This window comes from Condylostylus longicornis, unplaced genomic scaffold (genome assembly GCF_029603195.1).
Source record: "Condylostylus longicornis isolate FDR11 unplaced genomic scaffold, ASM2960319v2 ptg000135l, whole genome shotgun sequence".
NCBI classification, from domain to species: domain Eukaryota; kingdom Metazoa; phylum Arthropoda; class Insecta; order Diptera; family Dolichopodidae; genus Condylostylus; species Condylostylus longicornis.
Genome location: NW_026578103.1, coordinates 15,817,966 through 15,835,370, shown reverse-complemented (window position 1 = coordinate 15,835,370; position 17,405 = coordinate 15,817,966). Strand labels below are relative to the sequence as shown.

At 26.0% G+C, this 17,405-nt stretch overlaps 3 protein-coding genes across 9 annotated transcripts; 1 reads left to right on the top strand and 2 right to left on the bottom strand.

Annotated features, from left to right (window-relative positions):
- Positions 1 to 78: 78 nt before the first annotated feature.
- Positions 79 to 2,434, bottom strand: LOC129615424 (integral membrane protein 2A). Its single transcript, XM_055530633.1, has 5 exons — positions 2,183 to 2,434; positions 1,102 to 1,421; positions 655 to 1,043; positions 448 to 586; positions 79 to 391 (listed from the first exon to the last, which is right to left on the bottom strand). The coding sequence occupies exons 1-4, from the start codon at positions 2,279 to 2,281 to the stop codon at positions 459 to 461; spliced, it is 936 nt and encodes a 311-aa protein (XP_055386608.1). The 5' UTR covers positions 2,282 to 2,434; the 3' UTR covers positions 79 to 391; positions 448 to 458.
- A 2,755-nt stretch (positions 2,435 to 5,189) lies between these two features.
- LOC129615419 (cytoplasmic protein NCK1) lies at positions 5,190 to 14,037 on the top strand. 7 transcript variants are annotated; one of them, XM_055530626.1, is made up of 7 exons: positions 5,190 to 5,796; positions 7,353 to 7,860; positions 8,141 to 8,345; positions 8,488 to 8,833; positions 8,888 to 9,328; positions 9,496 to 9,655; positions 10,350 to 14,034. In XM_055530626.1, the coding sequence occupies exons 2-7, from the start codon at positions 7,539 to 7,541 to the stop codon at positions 10,424 to 10,426; spliced, it is 1,551 nt and encodes a 516-aa protein (XP_055386601.1). In that variant the 5' UTR covers positions 5,190 to 5,796; positions 7,353 to 7,538; the 3' UTR covers positions 10,427 to 14,034. The 7 variants fall into 7 exon arrangements, with proteins under 7 accessions (XP_055386601.1, XP_055386597.1, XP_055386598.1 ...); XM_055530622.1 differs by having other exon boundaries at positions 5,191 to 5,496; positions 8,473 to 8,833; positions 10,350 to 14,033; XM_055530623.1 differs by having other exon boundaries at positions 5,191 to 5,556; positions 8,473 to 8,833; positions 10,350 to 14,033.
- Positions 14,038 to 14,392: 355 nt separating this feature from the next.
- On the bottom strand, positions 14,393 to 17,107 carry LOC129615418 (replication protein A 70 kDa DNA-binding subunit-like). The gene is made up of 2 exons (XM_055530620.1): positions 15,724 to 17,107; positions 14,393 to 15,505 (listed from the first exon to the last, which is right to left on the bottom strand). The coding sequence occupies exons 1-2, from the start codon at positions 16,844 to 16,846 to the stop codon at positions 14,805 to 14,807; spliced, it is 1,824 nt and encodes a 607-aa protein (XP_055386595.1). The 5' UTR covers positions 16,847 to 17,107; the 3' UTR covers positions 14,393 to 14,804.
- Positions 17,108 to 17,405: the final 298 nt, after the last annotated feature.

The window sequence follows — 17,405 nt, the reverse complement described above, 5'->3', positions numbered from 1 at the left end:
TTTCCAAGTATGTAGTTTTCGTTAATCATTCAGAGACGGTTTGAAATAATAATTCAGATAAAAATAAAATAATGTATCAGTATTTTAAGACATTAATTTTTTTTTATTAAGTCTAATTTGTTCTAACAATATAATTTTGAAATTTGTCTTTGGGATTTTTTATTTTAAGTACAATTACAATACTGAACAAAATTTAAAATTATAATACATACTTTACCAGCAGAATTAAAGGTAAATAAAATAAAAAGCAAAACACATTATTTTATATCACAATGTTTTCATTGAAACACACCAACTAACAATTGATTTTTTAATGAATAAAAATAAAATATAATATTAAAAGATTTGTCCAATAAAATTACAAGAACCTTTTTTATTCTTGCATTGAAACCTGAAATAATAGAAAGAATTCTGATTTTATGTAAAAATATAAAACTTGAAATTTACGACAAAATTGTTCAATTAGAGCCTTGGTTCTCCAGATCCTCAACTTCATTAATATTAATGAGATTAAATTCAGTTATATATTTCCCAACGAATTCAGCAAACTTCCCGGAATCGTGTAGTTCAGCAGAACGTTTAAAAACTAAAAACAATATATATACATATATTAAAATTATGAATTACAACTTAGAATTCTAAACTATTCCATACCTCCTGATACATATTTTTCTAACATATATGTTTTCATTCCAGTACATTCTTGTGCTATTTTAGGTGATAGCGACGATGTATCATTAAGTTCTGGAAGTACCACTCGCCAATTCTGTCGAACTCTTTCAGTATCAATATTATAATATCCCTGCCTCATTTTTTGAAGTAAATCATAAAAATTTTTTGGGGGTAATACTGTTTCTCTGTCTAAAGGCATTACAAAACAACGAAATTTGCTGGTATCGATGATAGCGGATTGATTTACTTTAAAATCATGCATAAATCTGCCGCTGCGCCCATCTTGAAAATCTGGAACATTTATTTTAGCATAGCTCTCATCATCCGATAAATCAAGTTCGTATTCTTCTCGAAAGTATGATGGTAATGAACTGAAAACAAAATGTATTTAAATGCATGCGTCATTTAATTTAAAAAGGAAAATCTTACCCTTCTGCTAAATCACTACGAAGTCCATTCATAATATTATCTACACTACGTAGAAAATCATGCACTTCTTCTGGATTAACATACGCAGCTTGATTCACACTTTGACTATCGTATGGAATATCACACATGCCACGAAAATGCATACGATTTTGTGAAGGTGAGTACAGCCGATAAATGGTAACTCCACCTAAAATTCCCATTAGCATTACTGCTACTGCAGAGAGAAATAGGAATATAGTTGTTGAAGCAGACATTCGTCTGCGGTAAAAGATCATTGATTCTGTGTCGACATTACTGTCTTCAGAGATTGATCCTGCAGTCTGAAAAATTACAGGATTTTGAAAGTTTAATAATCTATTTTAAATGTTCCACATTTTATTGAATAAGGTAACAATTTTATATATGTACATAAATATATAAAATATACATACCTAGGTAAAATAAATTAATTTAATCTTTGCTTAAAATGCAGTTTAAATTTACACATATGTAGGTATATGTATATCTACAACTACAAATAAGAGTATGGACAAACTAATATATTTTCAGTTTGTATTTTGTAATATTTCAATTTTGATTTTCGACTAGCTTTGCGATTTTTTTATGAAACAGTTTTATGAGTACATTCGTATATAAAAGTAAAATTAATGCATCTATATATGGATAAATTTATACATACATATATGCATGTATACAAGCATTATATAAAATGAATATTGATATTTTTGATTTCCATATACATACATACATATAAACATATGTACATACATAATATGTACATACGTGCGAATACAGAAAATGGAGAAATCAATATTTTGTTAATTTTTACTTCGAGTCGATGAGCTCAAAAAAAAAAAAAGTTTATTAATTTTCCGTGTGATTTAAATAAATGCAAACGTATTTACGATCAATGAAAATGAAATTTGTAAAAATTTTTGTTTCAGATATTCGTACATTAATGCATAAATACATATGTACATACATATATGTAAAAATGTGTACACACTTTAAACATATGTATGTTCGTACTTTTCAGCTTATTTTTTTTATTATGCATTTGCAATATAAAATAATTTCTTACCAAGGGTGCGCTGGGAATGACAAGGTTTCCTTCGGACACTAATGGTAATGCAACCTTTTCAGGTTTCTTTTCAATTGTAGATTTTGTTAAAATCGTCATATTAAAAGTTTTTTAAAATTTCAAGCAATAAAAAGAACTTTTTGCACCAAAATGTAGTTTAGCAGTACCAAGGTTTTTCTTAATTGCAGATAGATTAACAACACCAATTAACAAAATAATTACGCGTTACAAAATACAATATTTTTTCATTGCGAGAATCGAAGGTAGTTGACTTATCACTTCATGCAAAATTTAGAGCTGCCGTAGCAAATTTATTTCTAATTACAAAAGTCAAAAGTGTTTTGACATTTTTACTTTGACTAAAATATGTCCAAATGTAAAAATACTGAAGGAAACACACTTTACATTATTTGAATTGTCCATTTTAAAAATAAAATGAAAACACAACTTTAAATGTAATTTCAACAGCCTCATCATATATCTCGCTTTTTTACTCACTTTTTATTCATTTTCGAATCAGAATCCCCAGTATTTTCGAGTGAACGTTTCAGTTACAAAAACAAAGAGAATGAATTTTGCATGTATTTTAGTCCAAATAATTCTTCTCACTCGAAAATTACATTATACAAGTATATAATAGTTACTTTACAATTATATAATATATGTATAATATATACTTATATATTACCCCAAACGTCTTTTACATACAAGTATATAATAGACGTTCAGTCGATAATTTGAGAAAAAATGCAAAACTCCAATTAAAAAATGAGTAATCTAATTGGAAAAGTTAAATGTCCAAAACTGAATAGAAAGTATGTAAGTAAAAAAGCGTGATACACGATTAGACTGCAAATGAATTATCATAGCTACTAACTCAAATATATAAAGCTCACCATAAAATTGTGTTGTAAATAAGAGAGGTAAGAAAACAGATATTCCCCTCTATTATGAACATCGGTATCGTCCGATATATTATCGGCAGTTCTAATCGGTTTTAGGTTTCTTCTGTATTATGAACCGATACCGATAAAAATATTTCAACCGATTAAAAGAAGCTTTTTCATACAAATTTTTGTTTTTGTAAATTGGAGAAAAAGTTTTCAAAAAATTTTTAAAACTATTTTGAATTTGGTTTTGATGTGCTAAAAAGTTGTTGTAAGCAAATTATTTTCTGTTAAATTTGTAAAATAAAAATATATGTACATATATCGGGAAAATGTCGCGTGCATTATATTTTGAAAGTGAAGAAACGGTAGTAAGTGAAGAAACGCAAGCTATTCAAAGACGACATATAAGAGATTCAACTAATCCATTGGATTTAGACAACAAAATGTATGTTTATGTACCTATTTTATTTTATTATTTATATAATATGTACACATTTTTTAGGTTTATCCAGAATTTCAGATTATCATTCCTTGCCAGGTTTAAGTCCTCTTCCATTTTTTCTACTAACCGCGCAATTTGTTTTTTGTTGCTTACGATTTTACTCCTAAATAAAATATATGAATAACATTTTGAAAGAAAATAATTTAGAAAAAATGCTTACATTTTAAAAAAGCAATTAATTACACCAGTTTCCTTGATAAAATGAAGATTTTACAAAAAAAAAAATCTGTCGTCTAAAAATTTATACCCGCTTTTAAATCGGTGAAAACTTGACAATTTATCGTTTTCATAATACCAGCTAATACGTTTCCTATACAGGGAAAAAAAGCTTTCCCGACTCCGATAAAATTTACCGGTAAACAATGTTGGTAATACAAACACAAAATTTTGCCGATAAATGATCGTTTATCGGCCGACACCGATATACATAATAGAGGGGATTAATTTCTAATATTTTATTTTTGATACATTGTTTTCCATTATAAACAAAACAAAAAGAAATATTCAAATTTCATCTTCAAAATGGTTTTCTACTTTTTATAAATATTTATTATAGGTCTGTCTGATATAAGAAAGTTTTTAAAAGTTAAATAAAGTTTTTGAATGCAAATCGTTTGGCTGGGATAATACTTTTTGAACAAAAATGAGAGAAAATGATAACGTTCTCATTTTCTCTTATTCCTACTTTTGTAAAATAAAATTTAGTGTTTTAAAAACTTTCATAATTTTATAGCTGTCGAACCATATGTTTTTCTGTGTTACGTCAGAAAGTTTTATTTTTGAAAAAATAATTAGTTGTCAAATCTCAACAGTTTGCTATATGCAGGGATTTTAATGAATTTCACGAAATTTATATTTTCCAAAGCTTTTTACTTCCCTTTTGAAAAAAACAGAAGGTTCATACAAATAGCTCTTGAAAGATGTACTAGTTTTGATTTATCTTATATTTACTTCTTACTCTGGTCGTCTAGTAGAGCGTAATAAAAATATATCAACGAAATTTGGGTAAATCATGGCAGTTTCTGTTTTTTCTCTTTTCGCTATTAGTTTTAAAGAATGATGTAAAGGACATTTTGATTACGTTCAATTAGACTTACTTCGAATTCTGTCCTTGAAGCAAAAAAGATACTTTTTATATTTTGTTGATTGCTTATTTCGGCTGCGAATATTTTGATTTATTTGTATTTTCTCAAAATTAAGTTACTTATAAAGTTAAATATTTTTTTAAAATTTTTTATATTAACACCGAAACTATTTATTAAGAAAATACAACTTATTTTGTTGTCTAAGTTACATCAAAAGAGTCGTAGAAACCTTAGAGTCGTTTATTTTTTAGCAAGTCTTTAAATAATTTTTCTTTGCCATAGTGTCAAAAAACTGTTTTATTCATTTTCAAAGTTGGTATCATGTATTAATATTTTTCATTTATTAATTCAGCAATATTTGACAATGGGCAAATATTCATTTTGATTCTCTTAGTTTAAAAAATAAAAAGACATAATTTCTTAAGGAACCAAAGGAAAATTTTGAAATACTTTTAAAGCAAAATCAGCATTTATAGTAATTTGTTTTTGTGATAAAAAAACTTTGAAATAAGTAGATAATTGTGTTAATAACTTATCAAAATTTATAATAAAAGAGACGTGAAATCAAAAGCTCAAAAATTTGTAATAATTGACTTTTCTTTTTATCTTTTCATAAAATTTAATACTGCAAAGTGAATTAATAAACGTGAATATTTTTTATCCAAGGCTTTTAACTGTACATTATTTTTTTAAATTTTAATACTTTAAAGTAAATTTTGATGGTTCTGGTTATTTGAAAAACTTTTTAAAAAATTTATATGTAATGTAAATACATTATCTAAAAACTAAAAAAAAGTACATTGCCAAATTTCTATATAGTAATGAGAATTTGGCTTGGTAAGTTGCATAGCAAAAGTGTAATCAACAAATATTAAAATCTGTAATTATTAGCAGTAGGTAATATTAACTATATTTGTTGAATTTGATAAATATGTTTCATTTCGAAATTTTAAGAAAAATTTAGTACAATTTATTGCAAACATGCGAAAGCGAAAAATAAATAGAGTTTACCTAAAAAACAAGAAAATCCATATAATAGCTAATGAAAGCATTGCTGCTATTTGGAATGTTAATGTATAGATGTACATATGTATGTATGTTCCAAATTAAAATTTTGTTTTTCCAATTGAAAGTAGAGTAAGTAGCTCATGAAAAATTTAATATTTTTTTGTTAAATGTATTAACGATGAATTTAAAACATGGGGCATACAAAATTATGATAGTGAAATATCTTTTCTTTGATTTTTAATTTAAACGAAGTGAATTTTTTTAATAAGATAAATGTCTTACAACCAACCTACCTAAATATGCTTAGGGTAATAAATCAAAATTTGAAATAAACTATTTTAGAAAATTTAATGCATATTTTAAAACAAATTCACATAAAATATTTTTTTTTCAGTAATGGTAATATTTTCGTATATGTACCTACCTACCAACTTACCCCTTAAACTTTTTTTCATAGAAAATTATTTGAGTGCAGTAACCGAGAGCACTTTTTTTTATAAAGCGCAAGTCCTGTTTGTCAAAAGGATAACTTCAGCGCAGTTTGGGCAAAAGTGATTTTTTATAAGAAAGGATGTTTTTTTAAACTATTCTTTGTAGCCATAGAACAGGAAACAGGATATTTTAGATTAAATTCAATAAATAAGTAAATAAAATTAAAATATAAATTAGTGATTTAATTTATATTTTGCCATTAAGTGTATTCGATAAATTTTTTTTATTTCAAAAAATCTGTAAAAGTATATTTTTAATTAAGTATCTATAAATTAAAAATTTAGTCGAATTCAATATAGGCGTGTTCACGAAATATTTAATAAAAGAAAATTATAAATTAATTTATCAAAAATTGAATAGCTAGCAAGAAAGAAAAAAACCACAAGAAATAATAAAAAAAATTAATATTTTGAATAAATCATTCATTAAAACCAATAATGAATATACAGATGTTTTAATAAATTTATTCTTATTAATTTTAACTTTGATAATCATATATGTATACGTACATGCAATTTATTTCATCAAAATCTTATGCGTACTAAAACACGACACGGTGATTTTATCTTAAATATTAAATTTACGTACCTACACTGTATTTATTGAATTTTTTAATTTACATATCTTATGAATATTGAATTAAAATGTTTTCAATAATTCAATTACAATCGACAGTGTAAAATAAAATGAAATTGTTTATAAATATTTATAAGGCAAAAAAATTGGAGTATGCATTTTATGTGCATTCTACTAAATTTGTTCGATAAACAGGTAGGTAGGTAGGTACTTAATGTATTTAGTGATACAAGAATTTTACAAAGCAAAAAAATATAGGTTCAATGACCGGAACTTTATTAAATTGTTTAATAGGAAGGCACATATTATAGTTTTTTTTTTACAATCAACTATCAGAATTTGACAATTGAAAACTCTCATTGTTTTTTTAATACAAACAGACTTTGGGAAGAAATCTTAAAATTATAGATTACGAGTATTATAAATTTTATAGATTATTTAATAAATAAATTTTTATTCATAATATTAAGAACAATAATCATATTTTTTATTAATTTTGAAAATTGTAATATGTAATACTTAGTGATGTTAACAAAATTTTATAAAAAATTAATGTTACAAAATTACCATGCTTTGTCGATATTTTTTTATTAATTACATTTTTTTTCATATTTCAGCCAGTGAAATGCAATTATAGCAATTTCATATTAGTAAGTTACGAGATATACGTTTTAGGAGTTTAATAGAATTTTACTTTAATTCTTCGATAAAACAATAAAAATATAATTAATAATTCTGGATACTTTGTAAAGTATAAATATAAAAAGTAGAAGGAGCTTATCTTCAATATTCCTTTCGTTGGAATGTTGGAGCATCCTCAACGATTTGGCCGCAGTATCCCTGATTCCTCCTCTTCAACGGCATCTGCAACAAATCGAAGCCATTATTACGGTAATAACAACATAAATACTGGTCTAGGGGGTTGTAATATTTCATGGCAGCAACAACAATCTCATTATCCAACTGCACTAGGTTCACCAGCACATCATCGTAATCCTTCTTTAGTATCGAATTATAGTAGCTCGCATAAAATCGTCACTTTTAGTAATAATTCAATTAGTGATTGTGTTAACATAAGCAAAATTGGTTGTGGTGGACAGCTCATGGCGGGAAATATGAAGCACGGTAAGAATATTAACCTTTTTTTCTTATAAGTTTAAAAGCCATTTACAAAAGGAATCCAAAAGTGGAATTCCGGCGACATGTTTGAAACATAATTTGTTGCATGTATACATAATTTTTGGCAGATATATATGTATGTACTTTAACTTTTTATTTCTATAATCACAAGCATATATATACATCTTAAAATTTTATACTTAATTTTTTTATTTTGGTTATTAAATTTTTTGTGTTTGTTTTTTATATACATACATACATGCATATATATAAACCACTTTTTCAGGGAAATCACAGGAGGATGTCTGCTATGTTGTAGCAAAATATGATTATGCTGCACAGGGGGCTCAAGAGTTAGATTTAAGGAAGAACGAAAGATATTTACTTCTTGATGATTCTAAACATTGGTGGCGAGTTCAAAATAATCGAAATCAATCAGGTTATGTACCGAGCAACTACGTTAAGAAAGAAAAGCCATCGTTATTTGATAGGTAAATAAATTTGAATTTTGTGTTTCACAAATATTATTTAGCTTTTACTGCTTTAACATTATTTATTTTTTTTTGATTTCGGCATTTTAATGCAAATAAACTTCCAACTATCTCTAATTTCACATAGGAAACTTTATTTCAGCATTAAGAAAAAGGTTAAAAAAGGTTCCGGTTCAAAGACATTGCCAAACTGCTCTCCATCACGACAAATGGAAAGTCCAACAATGTCTCGACGTTTACCGCCAGATCCTTCGGAAGCTATTGGTACGGCTATAGTCAAATATAATTATCAAGCTCAACAAGCTGATGAACTATCACTGACCAAAGGAACTCGAATTTTAATCTTGGAAAAATCTAATGATGGATGGTGGCGTGGACAAAGTGGTAACTCGGTAGGTTGGTTTCCTAGTAATTATACGACGGAAGAGTGTGAAAACGATGGAGAATTACATACATATGCAATGGCAGAAAATGTTCTGGATATTGTGGTATTTTAGTAGAAGTGAAATTGTGAAGTTTTAGTTATTATCTATAAATTTTAGGTGGCGCTTTATAATTTTACGTCAAATAATGATCAAGAATTGTCTTTTGAAAAAGGGGATCGTTTAGAAATAATTGACCGACCATCGTCTGATCCAGATTGGTATAAAGCAAGGAATAATCAAGGTCAAATTGGTCTAGTACCCCGAAATTATTTGCAAGAGCTTTCTGAATATCTAGCAACGCCTTATCGTGGAGGCGTTCAAGGAAATAACGGAGGAGGTGGTGGAAGTGTTAGTGGTGGGGACTCTATTGATCGAAGAAATGACAGTGTAAGCAACGGTCAACCATCTCAATCGGGATCTTCATCAATGCCATTAGAACGTCCGAATTTAGCTGGTAAAAGCTGGTATTATGGATCTATTACAAGGATTCAATGTGATACGGTATTAAATCAACATGGTCACGATGGAGATTTTCTTATTAGAGATAGTGAAACAAATGTAAGTGTTATGTTAAACTACCTTTTTAATATTTGAAAAAAATCTAAAGAATCCGAAATGAAAGGATAAAATAAAAAAAAAATTAAGTATGTGTGGGACGGATAAAAAATCAAAAATTGGAAAAATCATATTACATTGTGCCATATTAATTTATTTTTTAATTTTAGATGGGAGATTATTCTGTTTCCCTGAAAGCTCCAGGAAGAAATAAACATTTTCGTGTTCATGTCGAGAATAATATGTATTGTATCGGACAACGTAAGTTTCATACATTAGATCAATTAGTTGATCATTACCAAAGAGCACCAATCTACACAAATAAACAAGGTGAAAAATTATACTTAGTTCGACCATTACCGAAAGCTAATGGAACATAAAAAAATATACAATTTAGATTTATTTTTTATTTAAATTATATAAATTAATAAAGTATAACTTATCGTAGAAATTAAAAATTAAGTTAAATATTAAAAAAAAAAATTTTAATTTGAAAATTTAGATTTAAATACAATATGAAAAATAACCAAAATCAATCGAATGATTAAATGTTAATTTTACGTATTTTTATATTTTATATAATTTAATAGTATAAATAATCACATACATTAAATACATACATATACAATACATATTTAATATATGCAAGTATAGTAATAATCATGAGACATTTATTTTTGAAAAACAAAAACTTCGAAGCTTAAAGAAATGCTACAAGCATACATTGACTCTACTATGTGAAATAAATATTCAAATGAATTTTAAGAACATTTACAAATTAATATTTGATACACGTTTAATTTTCTTTTATTTTCTTTAGTAAAAAATAATGAAGTTTGTAAAAATAATCAATTTTTTAATTTTTAAATAATATTAAGCTAATAGAAAATACTGAATAGATTTATTCATACTTGAATAGAACCAAATTTTATATTTCTCTTATTTATCTTAATGCGAAATAGAAGAATTGCTATCAAATACAATAAAGAAGATTTTAACAATAAGTTTTTTCTTATGTTTACAGAAGTTCAAAATGGAACGAACTTTACTTTAATTTTAAACCACCTTTTTTGTTTTCGAATTCATATACCTGAATATTAAATGTTTGATGGCAACATTCACGCATTAGGACTTTGAAATTTAAGAAAACAAGTACTAACATTACAAATAGTGATTTGAGTATTTAAGTAAATATTAATAATGATATCTATAGACAGAGTCGTTTTCTTTTAAGAAAAATATGTAGTGTTTTAAAACAAATAAAAAATTCTGTAAAAAATAAGCTGATTGTTTATTAAGGATTTACCAGTGATTTTGTTGGCTTCGATAAATCTGTAACATACATCATACAAATAAAGGCAAAATCATTATATAAGAGACAAATACTTAAATTCCAAAGTAAAATTAATGTAACCGAATGTAACTTGATTTTAAGTACTAAACTACATAGTATCAAATAATGGTTTGATTGTTTCAACATTTATTGTCACCCTATATAATCGATAGCCCCAGATGTGGTAATCTACTTTTATAGCTTTGTTATACATATATGATAATGCATTAAATTATTAGATAACATTTTACTAAATATTAATCAAAATATGAAATTGCAAAATTAATTTCTAAGCTCTTTACAAAAAAGCAAACCATAATTGATTGAAAAATAAACGATAATTATAATACATATTCTGTAAAATGTCCAAAACATTATGAAAATAAGAATTACGTTGAGCTATTATAGCGAAAATTGAAAACATTTAACATGAAAATAATAAATTTTGTTAGAGTTAAATTTTAGGTTTTAGTAAGAATACCATAGAAAATTTTTAGTTTTTGTATTTGTTATGTGCTCATTTCATATGTCAGATTTTATAATTTTCCGTCATTGATTATTTTTTATGCACTTAACTTCATCGAAAAAATTAGTTTCAAAATTGCCTAAAGCTTAACAAAACTTTCATGATAGCTCAAATAACTTCTAAATTTGAAACAATGAATCCTAATAATTAACATAATACAGACATTTTACCAAAAAACAAAAAAAAAAATTATATATAAAAAAAAAGAAACAAAAAACTTATCATAGCTAATATAAATAACTGTAAAAAGTTTCCAGGGTCGAGATAATGCTATACTAATGCCAAATACAGTGATTCCTCATATAATGACATAGGGACCTAAAATTTCAGTTGCATAAGTTGTAATGAGTAAATATTATAAGATTTGTGATTAAATCAAAAAAATATTTACACATTTCAGAATGAACAATATTTGCTTAAAAATTTTTTTTTGTGAAAAAAGCAAAAACAACAAATATTATATCACAAATGTGTAAGTTATAAAATAAGGATTAGAATTTGTATTGATTTTAAAAACTCAAAAACAGGAAGACACTTTAAAAAAAAAAGACAAAGCCAACAAGAAAATCGGCTTTGATAAACTCCACAAAATATTTTTATGCAAGCATAAATTAAGTGTCTTTTTCGAAAAAAATGTTTTCTTTATTTTGAAATATTAAGTAATTTTGTAAACAATATAAGTTTTAGCTCAAACAGAAAAACAACTATAGTCGTTGTAGGAGGAATATATCGCTATATGAAATAGAATGTCCCAAAATATGTTGAACGAGGAATTAGTGTATATCTATCAACCGACCAAGCTGAAATAATTTTTCGAAGTGTAGTTTGTAAATTACAAATTATAGAAACAATGTTCAATGCGTATTTTTTGGGTAATCTCATTTTATATCAGTATATTTTCAAAATCCATCTGGAAATATTATTAAATTTATCCAAATTATTTTTATTTTTACAAGTCAAAACAAAGACGTGCTTGAAATTGCTTTGAATTTTTTCTTATAATTCTTAAAAAGAATTTTATTTGCAATTTAGACAGTATTCCATTGGAAGACCGGAAAGGTCGAATGCGTTCAAATTTGCTTTTAATTTAGAACACGAATTTTTGCTAAATATTCACATATAAAATGTGTATATATATATAATATTTGTATATGCAGGATCAAGAGAGTTTAAAATATTAGCCAATTTTCTTCACACAAGTAAATATTATCCAATAACTCTTCGGATTTTAATACAAATTTGAAAATTTATTGGAATTATTTTCGACATTAACTATAATAACTAATTTACATTCATATATCTATCAGGCTATTAAGCATGACTCACAAATTTTTTGTGAAGGCAATTTTAAATCTGATGATTTTATATTTGGGAAAAAATAATTGAAACTTAATTTGAAAGTATCCGACCATTTCTCTCTTCCAAATGAAAGGACACCGACTAAATTACAGAAGATTAAAATTTACAAAAAAAAAATGTTTAAAATTTGATCCACTGAATTCGGAAAATATTTTCAGCTTAAGGTGATATATTCGACACTAGATTATTTTTATTATTCATTTTTTTTTTCCAACTTAATATTTCTTATAGAATAATTTAAGTATTACTTTATGTCATTTTTATAATATACATACATATAAATACAATAAATATTTTATAAATACATAGAAAAAATAAATGTCATTAAAAGGAAATACAATTATTATATTACTTTGTTTGTAAAAAAAAATTGCATAGAACGATATATTTGTTCAAAAAAATCTTATGTATATAATGTGTGTATTTATACATATCGCATAATTGAGCTAAATGAAATAAATTTGATTATTACACCTTCTCAAAAATATGCATAAGTTCCAATTTTAGTTCGTAAAAAAATTATTTGGTATTTGTAATTTGCATATTTAGTGAGTAATAATTGAGCAATAAGCGAATGAAGTATGATCAAAAATATTTGGCTAAATTTTTTTAATTATTTTCAGTAGTATAATACGTGTAAACTCACAAAATTTCTCAGGTATTATTGGCTGAACAAAATTATATTGAACCCATATTTTCAATAAATGTTTTAATTTAATTTTGTTCTGTTGTCTCTTTTAAAATAAAAGGGTAATATTTTTCCAGAAATTCACATATTCACTGGATTTTTATAAACATGACTTGTTAGTAAAATTCCAGACTATTGGTTAGGAATTAGGGCTAGTAGAGCTTCATTCTTGTTTTAAAATTCTAGAATTTTATTCTAATTTTTTTATAATGAAAATTTGTCAATGATTAGTTACGTATAAAATGAATTTTAAAACTTTCAAAAGGACAAATTTCATATATGTATAGATAAAAATTCGAGCGAAATATTGGTAAAATATTCGAATATTATTTACCTTTTCCTTGTATAAACATGTATGTATATTATCATCAATAGTTGTATATTAGTTGTAGCAGAAACTATTAAAATAGCTCTTAATAAAGATTGTTATTGTATTTATTTTAACGAAATTGCTCTACAAATTAGAGTTTTTGTTAGGTTAGAGGTTACTAAGGTTTTGATAAAATTTAAATTTTTTCTTACTGTTTCTAATAATTTCAGAGTTCCAAATTTATTACTCACATTTGATTTAATTTATAACCAACATTTGATTTAATTTATATTCACACTCTTTAAAAATTTAATGTGTTAAAATTATTTATATCTTTTAATTAAAATTATAACTGAAAAAAAAAAGTTATTAATGCATTTCCAATTTTACACGTTTTATATATATGTACATACATATATTTGCATCGCGTTCATCAAGTCTTGCTCATCAAATTTTGCAGAACAAAAACTATCAAATATTATACATTAATAATTTTTGTAAACGAATAGCAACATAAAATAGGTCTTTATTACATAAAAAAATTACGAATAAAATAAATGTGAATAACAAAAATCAGAGTTTTATTACGTTTCTGTTACTTTCGCAGCATATTGTGCAATACACTTAGTAAAATTGTATAAGCGATTAATATCTCTATAAAGAAATTTTTATTTATTGTATTTTTTAAAATATCTATGCATTTTTATTATTTCATTTAAATTTTTATTTCAGATCTTTCGAATTATTCAAATGCAATTTTATAATTTTGGAAATTTCTTGTTGCACTTAAGAATTTTATATTTTCATTAGAATATTGATTATATTGATTGTATTTTCATTTGAATACATACATATATAATTATGTACTATTTTTAAGTTACCTTTTAAAGTGAAGTATGAAAAAAGTCTCTGAGGCATACCGATACCTAATTAAGCACATATAGATATACATATTTTTTTTCAACATATAGATTCCACATATAGATATCAAATTTTTCCATATAACTAGCCTATGTGTACCTTGAGGTAGCTGCGCTTACCTAAATACCATATGTATATATGTAATTATATGTATACTTAATATATTATATTTTATGAATGTTTTTAAAATTTGCCAGTTATAATTTTTTCAAACAGTTGCTAGATGTCAAAAAATTAAAATCGTATATGTATTAGCAAAATTTCATTAGTAATTTATTAAATATATGTATGAACATTTCTTTTTAATTTTTCAATAGGTAAGTATATTAATGTATTACATTTTTAGTTTTTACCAACAGCAAGAAGTGACTGGAGATTTTTTATTAGGTAATTATTGTATTCTTTGTAGCAAATGGGAGAAACGTTAATAACATTAATTTTAGTGCGCTGAGTATCGCCATAGGTTTCCAATTTGCTCCGCAGTTTGAACGAAAAATATTTAAAATGCGCTTCTGAAAAAACATTTTCAACATCCTCAGGGTTTAATTCGAGGTATTCACCAATCTCTTGTGCGGTTTTTCCAACAATTTTTTCTGCTGTTTCATTAAAACAACTCACCCATCTAGTAGAAGTCCAATCTCCAATATTAATGTTTAACAACAAGCGATATTTAAAGTTTGGGAAAAGTGCATTACACTTTTCGCAGCGGAAATGACCATTACCTTCGTCGATTACTTTTTTATTACACTCTGCTTGTGGACATGCTTTATATGTAGGATTTGTATTCTTTATTAAATGCACAACAGCTTTCACTTGAAAATAATCTGGTTTTTCCCCACCTCCAAAATTTTTGATTCTTGTTTCATAGAAAGTTATGTAATCACTTGCAAAACCAGCTCCACCTGCTAAGGTTCTACTAGAAACATTCGATAATATACTTTCACCCCCACCATTATCAAACCATCCTCGTAACTTATGTCCTTCAGGTAAATCTGGATTTATTTTCAATACAGACCCATTTCCTATACTTACAAATTTTCCACCTAAAAAAATAAAATTTTCTTTTAAAAAATTAGCTATAGGCAGTACCTATATGAGAATGTTATAAAAATATCCGATATTTACTACACGAGTTTTTTTCCTTACGTAAAATTTGTATAAATTATTCTATTTTCCACTAAAGGATTTATTTTCAAAAGATCAAGTTTATACATGGTAGGTACCTATGTGTTTAAATTCTTTTTTTTTAAATTTTACTTACCCCCGAATTCAGTAACAATAGCGTTTTTGACAGCAATAACTGGTTGAACATATCCATCATATTTAACCGCTTCATCACCCCAAAGGGTGAGCTGAACAGCAGCGTTGCTTGTATCTATTAGTGTCAATTCTCTTTTTTTAAACTCACGATTATTGGTTTTTCCAGTGAAAGTTTGAAGATCACCAGCCTCTCGGCATATTCCGATTACATCCACTACTGATTTTGGCTCCATATTAGAGATTTGACTGATTGGAACCCAATTATATTGAACTTGTGGAATATTTGCTTCATTTTCTGTACATGGTTGAACAATTGTTTCAGAAGTAAAAGTAATTTCGTAATCATTGTTCAATGATGAATATTGCTTATTGGCTTGTTTTAATTGACACTTGGATATAAAGTAAATTTTGTCTACTTCAATCATATCAAAATATTTTTCGCATTCATTTCTAAATGCAGTTGCTCTTATTTCCCCTGATTCATCCATTAAATCCATACTAAATAGCTTACCTTCGCCTTTCGCATTGCTCCACGTTCTTATTGGCGATTTAGCAACTACTCGGACTTTAATCACCCACTTTGACTTGTAAGGGCTTAAACTGGATATAGGGTTGGTTAAATGAGTTTGAAGCGATTGATTTAAACTGGAATTAACATCTTCCGTTCTAACATTTCTTTTGGAAGGTAAGTCAACTGATTTATGTGTAGGCCTTTCTGTAAGTTTATTTAATGTCGGTTCTGTGTTGGAATCTCCAGTAAATGGTTGAGGATTTCCAATTCTTCTTCCAACTTCCTCTCCAGATTTTATAATTGTTAAATCAAGAATAATTAACACGCGTTTTTCTTTACTCCCATTATCTTTACTTACTACTGAAGATATATATCTATCAACACGTATTACAGTATAATCTGATAGTTGACCTGAAGTATACAAATTATTTAGTTGAGTTGCTAACATGGCAAAACTGTTAAGATATTTTCCATCTGAAACTAACAATCTGAACCTTTCAGAACCTTCAGATCCAGCAATCCTCCTCGTCCCTAATATTTGTAATATTGGCTTATCATAGTCAACGCCAGAAAGTATTGATTCAAAACAGCCTGAAGACAATTCAATCTCCATTTTATATTAAATAAAACTTGAGCTTTATATGCTTTATATAGTTTAGGTGTGAAAATTACATATGCAAGTATGAAGTAAAGGAATACCCAATCGATTTAAATTTTGGCGCACTTTAAAAATAATAAGTTTGTTAATTGTATTTGTTCTTCTACACAAATTTCACTGCCTACAAATTTCTTTTATATAACTTATTATTTATCATAAAACTAAAACCAATAAGAACACTTATTTTAATTTAAATAATTAATAAAATAAATTGAAAAATAATGTATGTACTTGTTGTTTTGCATTTACGAAATTCGAATTTGAATGTATATACCTACATATGTATGTGGCTATCTCATATATCTATATGCAATGGTAGAGAACTATCGACAGTATCATTATTACCGACACACATCAGTATTATGAGTGTCTTCCAAATATCTGAATATCGATATTTTTTAAAGTCGATATAATGCTATCGTTAAATAATTTATACAATTCATTAAAGTTTTGTTAAGATGTTATTAAATTTTATTAAATTTTATGAAGTCATAACAATAGTATTTCAATAGTG

Excerpts from the sequence above, each read along its gene's own strand:
- LOC129615418 (XM_055530620.1), bottom strand. The coding sequence starts at position 16,846 with ATGGAGATTGAATTGTCTTCAGGCTGTTTTGAATCAATACTTTCTGGC. Across the intron at positions 15,506-15,723 it reads TATTGTTACTGAATTCGGGG|GTGGAAAATTTGTAAGTATA; the intron begins GTAAGTAAAATT and ends TTATTTTTTTAG.
- LOC129615419 (XM_055530622.1), top strand. The coding sequence starts at position 7,539 with ATGTTGGAGCATCCTCAACGATTTGGCCGCAGTATCCCTGATTCCTCC. Across the intron at positions 8,346-8,472 it reads AAGCCATCGTTATTTGATAG|GAAACTTTATTTCAGCATTA; the intron begins GTAAATAAATTT and ends AATTTCACATAG. Across the intron at positions 9,329-9,495 it reads TTAGAGATAGTGAAACAAAT|ATGGGAGATTATTCTGTTTC; the intron begins GTAAGTGTTATG and ends TTTTAATTTTAG.
- LOC129615424 (XM_055530633.1), bottom strand. The coding sequence starts at position 2,281 with ATGACGATTTTAACAAAATCTACAATTGAAAAGAAACCTGAAAAGGTT. Across the intron at positions 1,422-2,182 it reads TCATTCCCAGCGCACCCTTG|ACTGCAGGATCAATCTCTGA; the intron begins GTAAGAAATTAT and ends GTAATTTTTCAG. Across the intron at positions 587-654 it reads AGAAAAATATGTATCAGGAG|TTTTTAAACGTTCTGCTGAA; the intron begins GTATGGAATAGT and ends TATTGTTTTTAG.